We start from the raw sequence: 6,742 nt of genomic DNA, 5'->3' as shown, positions 1-6,742 counted from the left end.
CCTTGACAGCTGAGGCAGCCAGCATTTTTTTTTTGGATTAGTTTCAATGCAATACAATGGCTTGTCTAAAAGGCCCATTGAGTTGGGGAGGAAAAAGAAATAATAGAAAAAAGGAAGCAGCAGGCAGGCAAGACCATTCTGACAGTTGATATACACGCCAGGCTATGCTCTGATGCCTTTTTCCTATTGAAGCAATTAAAATGTTACAACAAGTAACATGGAAATTAATATCTAACCATCTTTCAAATGCACTTGTTATACTGTTGCTCAGTCGTAGAGTCCTTCCTGCTCCCAGATGTCCACAAGAAAATCTATCATTTCCTGTCAATTTTCATGACGACACAAATCAGGTAAACATGTTTATGATTATAATTTATATGAGCTTGCTGGAACTGAGACTTACAGCAAGAGGAATAGGCTGCGGGAATGGCTTGTTGCTCCCAAGTAAACTTTCATAAGTCGCATTCCAACTGCAAAGCCAGAATTGTTTAACCATGCAGAGACAATGAGTGCTGACAAGATAAAGGAAAAAGAAGTTCATAAATGATCAACGGGTTATATCCCAGAAGTGGTTTTCCCTCAGTACACACAAGATGCCATTTCGTACTTTACAAACCTAAGATACAGGTTCTACAATGGCAAGGATCTGGATCTAGTTAAAATCGGGATGCTTGACGCAACTCTTAAGACACTGGAAAATTATGCAAGAACTATGCATTATTGTAGATATCACTCAAGTTTGAGGAAATACGAACATTAACCTTATTGTTTTCTCTCCTTTTTAGTTTTCAAATCTTCAGGCAATAAATGTTGGGAAACTAAATGTCAACATACACAGCGAACAACAGCAGGGGACAAAGATGTGACTTAACAGAGGAAGCCAACGTAAAGGGGTGGAGAGAAAGACCAATCATAGATAGTAAAAATAAAAAAGCTCACTTTTACAGAGCTAATAGAGGATTTGGCTGTAAATTAAGCACAGTGACATGATACGAATCACCTAGCCAACCCCACACAGGTAAAGTTGTTGTTAATATTGCATTTATTCTTTCAAAAAAATTTAAGGTTTTGTAGCACAAATTATCTTTGAAGGTCAAAGCCTGCCAAAAAGTGAGAACAATTAAATTTGCTCCCTTCTCCACAATATTGGAAACTGAAAATCCATTTTGAAGAAATAAGGATTTCTTCCCTTTTTCGTGTGCTTTTGCATGGCCCCAATGAAAGAAATGAACCATGATGATTAAGGAAGGTCACCACTTAAACTTAGAAAAGTGGAAAATGATGCATATCAAGTAATTCCAAACAAAATGCTGACTTAGATGCCTTCTAGAATGTAAACAATACGTAGAAAAAGTTGGAATTAATTAACACCCTCTATCTTATTTTCATAACAGCAAATACACATATCTGGTCATAGATCATTTTGGAAGTGAATGAGAGTTCATAGAAAGAATTTACTAGAAGATTTTAAAAATACACTAATTTAATATATTGTGAGAAGAACTCACTTTAGTTTGGGTTCTCGACCCTGTCGTGGCCGATTTCCAGACTTCTTGTTTCCTACCCAGCGCTGCCTGGTCTGATTCCAGAGAAGAAGGCCTGCATCCAAGAGCAGTTATAAGATTGTGCAAATACATCCTAATCTTGTTGTAGTGCCCAAAGGGGTCGAAACAGGACTCCCCAGATGGGAAGGTAATCCTTATGAAGTTTAACTGTTCATAAAGCCGTCAGGTACATAAGTTAATTCAACCAAAGTAACTTAAGAACTGAGAACTTGCCATGGTTAACAAATTCAGAGGGGGCATTAGCACTTGCAGCACTGCCATGCAGATCAAGTGTCTGGTTGCTTGTGCTGATTGATGAGATGCTTCCTTGTGACTGCACTGCACTGTTATCCATATCACAAGTGCTAGTGGTCCAGAAATCTTCTGATATACTGGCTTTCCTCACTGTCTGTTCTTGAACTTTTAATCCTTTTGATGACTCATTCACCAAAGGATTGAAAGAGGGCCTCTTATAGCATCCTAGACAACCACTGCTCTGTTACAAATCACACATAATCATATAAATGATTAGTACCAGCCACCGAAAACTCTAAAGCTGAACCTAATACCCAGACAATAAGTTCATAAGGAAAACATCAAATGATAATTACATGAATTCGAGAGGCCACATGAAAGCATACTTTAAATGTCTTGTAAAGGATAATAAACAGCATGAGAAAACATCTGTTACAAAATAACATAGTTTGCTAATGACCATCTTAAACAAGTACATCAAACAATAACAAAGCCTTTTTTACCCACCACATGGGGTCAGTTAAATTTCACCATTTTATTCAGTTTAAAACCATATCCTAATTACGATAATTACAATCAAGTTCCCTTCTGATAATTTCCTCCCACATCTTATTTGGTCTCTGCCTCCCCCTTCTAATATATTCATTCTCCATTAAATCGCATAATCTAATAAAAAGCATTCGCAAACCTTCTTCTTGCATGTCCAAAGCAGTTTAAATGTCTCTCTCATTTCATCCTCAATTGGCACAAGCCCATCTTCTTGAATGCAATCATCTTATAGTCCTCACTTTTTTGCGTCCATTGGAGGATCCTCATCTCAGCCACACTAATTTTTATATATGTTTATAGTTAAGAACCCAACATTAGCTATCATAAAGGCAATGCTGGTTTTCTAGCTGTCTTGTAGAACTTTCCCTAGAGCTTAAGAGGTATTTGTACACAAAATTTCTAAAGCACTTCTCCATTTTGGCCACTCCCGTTGTGGATCCTGTGGATAACATCTCCATCAATGCCACCATCATTTTATATGATTGAGTCAAAGTACCGAATCTGTTCAATTAGCAACATGTTTTTTTCTCCGGTTTATTAGTTGCTCCCATTAACATTCCTTCTTTCCTGAACTCGCATGCTATGTACTCTATCTTAAACCTACTTTATCAAAAACCTTTCGTTCTAATGTTACCCTCCAGAACTCAAGCCAGCTTTAACCCTTATTTTAGTCTCATTTAGCAGAACCATACTATCAACAAAAGCGTAAATCAAAATATAGTAATTCTGATACACCTGTTAGGTTCATCAACTAGCAAGACAAAGAGATTAGGATTCAAAGCCGATCCATGGTACAACAAACTTATTACTAAGCAGAACTATTCCCAACAATGCAACATTTTTAAACTTGAATCCAACGCTTGAACTAGTTGGAACAAAGCTAATTGGCTGTAAACCCTACAAGGAGCCCTTAAAGAAGTAAGCTTCCTTCCAAGGGAGTATGCTGGCAGTTTTATCAGAAAGCTCAACCAACCAAATCTATGACTGAAACCATACATCGACCTTGAAGAATAATGCCCAGCATTGTAATCATATTACTTGGAAGCTGAGAAAGCTTAAATGCATCAACTACTAAATCAACTTTTGTTTTTCTTTTCCAAACACAACCACAGTGGGTGCAAAGACACTAGTTACAACAAAGACTAACAATCAACATAGAAAATTCTACACCATTACATTATTTACAGAACCAAGCTAAGCATGTGAATTCCTAAATAATATAGAACGGGGCAGGATGAAAACAATATTCAAATTGGGTTTCATTTCTTTTCACCAAAATGTTTCAAAGTGAATGGCAGAAAACTCAAGACTTAAAATATGGAAAAAAAAAAAAAAGTGCTTCATTCAGTCAAACCCACATTAAGCAAACAAAGATGGTTCCAATATACACACAAATCCAATTAAAAAGAAATAATGAAAACCCAAAGCTTTCAATAAAAGCCCCATAAAAAAACAAAAGTATAAGAGGAAAAAACAAACCAGAAAATTACCCCATATATACACAAAACAAGAACTAACAGGAACCGAGACAGATCTGTCAATAAATGGGAATCTGATTTCCTGAAACGAAAGATCAAAAGAACCCTTAGAGGAACCCAAAAAAGCAATTAAATTTATAGAAATGAAACCAAAAATTTAATAGAGACATAGCAACAAAAGATATTTTATATTTTGATTAATTTTTCCCTTGGGAAAAGAAAACAAATTTACCTGATAAACAGTGTCGAATTGGGTTTTTCTTGTTTTGTTTGGTGTCTCTATCTTTTCCTTTCCTGAAATTAAATCCTGAAAAAAAAAAATTGTCCTTCTTTCTCCTGATTATGCTTCTCAGATGTGGCTTTGGAGCCTCTTATTTTTTATTATTATTTTTTTATATATATTCTTCTTCTTCTTCTTCTTCTTCTTCTCAATCGTCTTTTCTAGTAATTTGGGAAAATTGAAAGAAGAAGAAAAAAAATTGAAAAAGGTGAGAACATAGCATTGCAGAGGTTACATAGATGAGAGAGTTTAGTTTAAGCTTTCCTGAGGTATTCCTTTTACCCTTCTTCCTTTTGTTTTTCCAGCACCAAACTCATGTCATGGCCCAGTAAATTAATAAAAATAAATATAAAAATTATTATTACTACTATTTTTGTTTTTGGTGATCTTTTTTTAAATTATAAATATTATATAAAATAAAAAATTACATGTAAATTAAATTAACTTCTAACTACTAATAATTGAACTCTTGACTTGAGTGAAGATGGGGAAACTTTATTTTTCTTCTATAATATTTCCTAATTGATGTTATTTTCAACTACTCTAACTTTCTTTATTAATTAAGAATGTCAATAGTTAGGTTATCTGAACTTAAATCTTAGTATTTGATTGGATACTGATTAAATTTTTTAATTGTTATCTAAATCCATATACATATATCTAGATAATATTTTATTAAAGTCAATTAAATAATCAATTTTAATAAATTAAAATCTAATTCATAAAAAATAATTTAAAATTTAAAAGTATTAATAAATTTTAATAAGTATTAAATTAAATATAAAAATTTACAAATAAAAAATAATATATAATTTAAACATTATATTAAAAATAAGTATTTATAATTAGATTCAGCTAGTGGGTAGCTTAAAATCACTTTTTGAACCTTACTCAAACTCATGACAAATAATAATTTTATTATCTTAATTTTATCCAAACCGCGACTAAAGGATATTTTAATCTTATTTAATCAAGTAGGGTATTGCAGAGTACTCACTTGCAATGTACCCATTAACATCCTTAAATACAAATTAATTTTAAAATTTTAAGCAAAATGACATTCAAATATTTAAAACACATGCATTCTGTTTTTTAAAAGAAGGTACACCTATTGCAATATTTTAAAAGCAGATGAAATGCATTTAAAATATTTATTAGGACATAATTTCCACAAAAGAGTGTTGAGAATTTTTTAACATTGGCATGCCTACCCTCCATTATTATTATTTGGATGCTTGCCAATGTATATTTATAAACAATGTTTTCTTTTTGTGTATTTTTCTGTGACTTAAAAAGCCTCAATAGGTAATATATGGTAAATAAATTACATAATATGTAATAGATAAGGGAAGATTAACATAAGTTTTAATCCGCATTCGATATATATTTTATTTTTATCATGGTTTATAATAGCTTCGTAGGAAAAAAGAATTTGAATTTAGTTATTTTATTTAAATATGTTTATCATTAAATTAAATATTCAGGTTCGAGTTCGAATAAATATTTAATAAAATACATTTCATGTGGAAATAACCTAAGGCATTGACATTATGAGGGTAAAATTTGTCATATTGTTGGAAGAATTAAAGCATTGGACTTAGACCAAACTTATTTAAGTCCATCCCAAGTTCCAACTTATTTAAATTTGTCATATTGCTCATGTTAAATTGCAAAAAATAAAATAAAAATAAAGAAGTGGAATGCATAATTGGCACCTACTAGGAAATATAATAATTGCATAAAAAAAAATTAAATACAGTCACAGCAAAAGATACAACACCTAATACTAATAATTTTGGGGTGGTTATTATCAATTTAATGTTGATATACTTATATAAAGTATGTATCTATTTATCAATATATATTTATAATTAAAATAAAAACAGCAATTAGTTCAATTTTTCTGATAATTAAATAGATCCATCTAAATTTTTTATTTTGTTAAAATAAAAAATAATAAAATAGATGCAATAAATGGTCATAATGTTTGGCTGTATCCTAACTAACCACTTATCCACTATTTAATTAAACTCCATAAATTAATAATTAACATAGACCCCAAAAAGAAAAGGAAAATTCAAAGGGTAGTGTTTGGTCAAGTTGGTCAAAATAGTTGGGCTTGTTTGATTTCTTCTCTTATACGAACTTCCACTCTCAATAATTGAATTGGCTCGACGAATTGGTCAGTAACAGAATGTTTTTTTTCCCGTTAGATTTTTTTTTTCACAATTTTATGTTAAGTGTTTAATTTTATATTATTAAATTTAAATTTTAAATTCAAAATCTTATATTAACACTTGATGTAAAATTATAAAAAAAAATTAAATGAGGCAGTAGATTGGAACAAAAAATTTCTGTTCAGGTGACAATCAAACTTTCATAAAAATTATAATAATTGGCTATGTAATGTGGTCCATTTATTTTTGTTTGGTCCACAATGTACTAACTAAAAATACCCATCATGGCAATAGTTGACAAAATCACTATAATCTTGTGGGTTGAATTGAATTGAATGAGTCGTGTAAGCAACTTAGGTACCAGACACAGAATTGCCATGCCAATTTGCAATTGGATTGTGAATTTGTAATTAAGTAATTTCCATTTTATCTTTTTGGGTGCTTTTTTTTTTTTTTTAA

At 31.4% G+C, this 6,742-nt stretch overlaps 1 protein-coding gene across 2 annotated transcripts; it reads right to left on the bottom strand.

Annotated features, from left to right (window-relative positions):
- Window positions 1-6: 6 nt before the first annotated feature.
- Window positions 7-4,407, bottom strand: LOC110427153 (uncharacterized). 2 transcript variants are annotated; one of them, XM_021442590.2, is made up of 6 exons: window positions 4,059-4,407; window positions 3,839-3,908; window positions 1,779-2,035; window positions 1,509-1,599; window positions 404-512; window positions 7-321 (listed from the first exon to the last, which is right to left on the bottom strand). In XM_021442590.2, the coding sequence occupies exons 2-6, from the start codon at window positions 3,841-3,843 to the stop codon at window positions 268-270; spliced, it is 516 nt and encodes a 171-aa protein (XP_021298265.1). In that variant the 5' UTR covers window positions 3,844-3,908; window positions 4,059-4,407; the 3' UTR covers window positions 7-267. The 2 variants fall into 2 exon arrangements, with proteins under 2 accessions (XP_021298265.1, XP_021298266.1); XM_021442591.2 differs by having other exon boundaries at window positions 404-470; window positions 4,059-4,401.
- Window positions 4,408-6,742: the final 2,335 nt, after the last annotated feature.

The sequence above is a fragment of the Theobroma umbraticum genome, unplaced genomic scaffold (assembly GCF_002168275.2).
Source record: "Theobroma umbraticum cultivar Fairchild unplaced genomic scaffold, ASM216827v3 scaffold_228.0, whole genome shotgun sequence".
Lineage (NCBI taxonomy): Eukaryota > Viridiplantae > Streptophyta > Magnoliopsida > Malvales > Malvaceae > Theobroma > Theobroma umbraticum.
This window is presented reverse-complemented; position numbering and strand designations above follow the sequence as displayed.

Bases quoted from the DNA above. Each gene is read 5' to 3' on its own strand.
- LOC110427153 (XM_021442590.2), bottom strand. The intron at 1,600-1,778 runs GCAAGTTCTCAG...TCTTGGATGCAG, and splicing joins CTCTGAATTTGTTAACCATG to GCCTTCTTCTCTGGAATCAG. The intron at 322-403 runs GTAAGTCTCAGT...GAAAATTGACAG, and splicing joins CGCAGCCTATTCCTCTTGCT to GAAATGATAGATTTTCTTGT.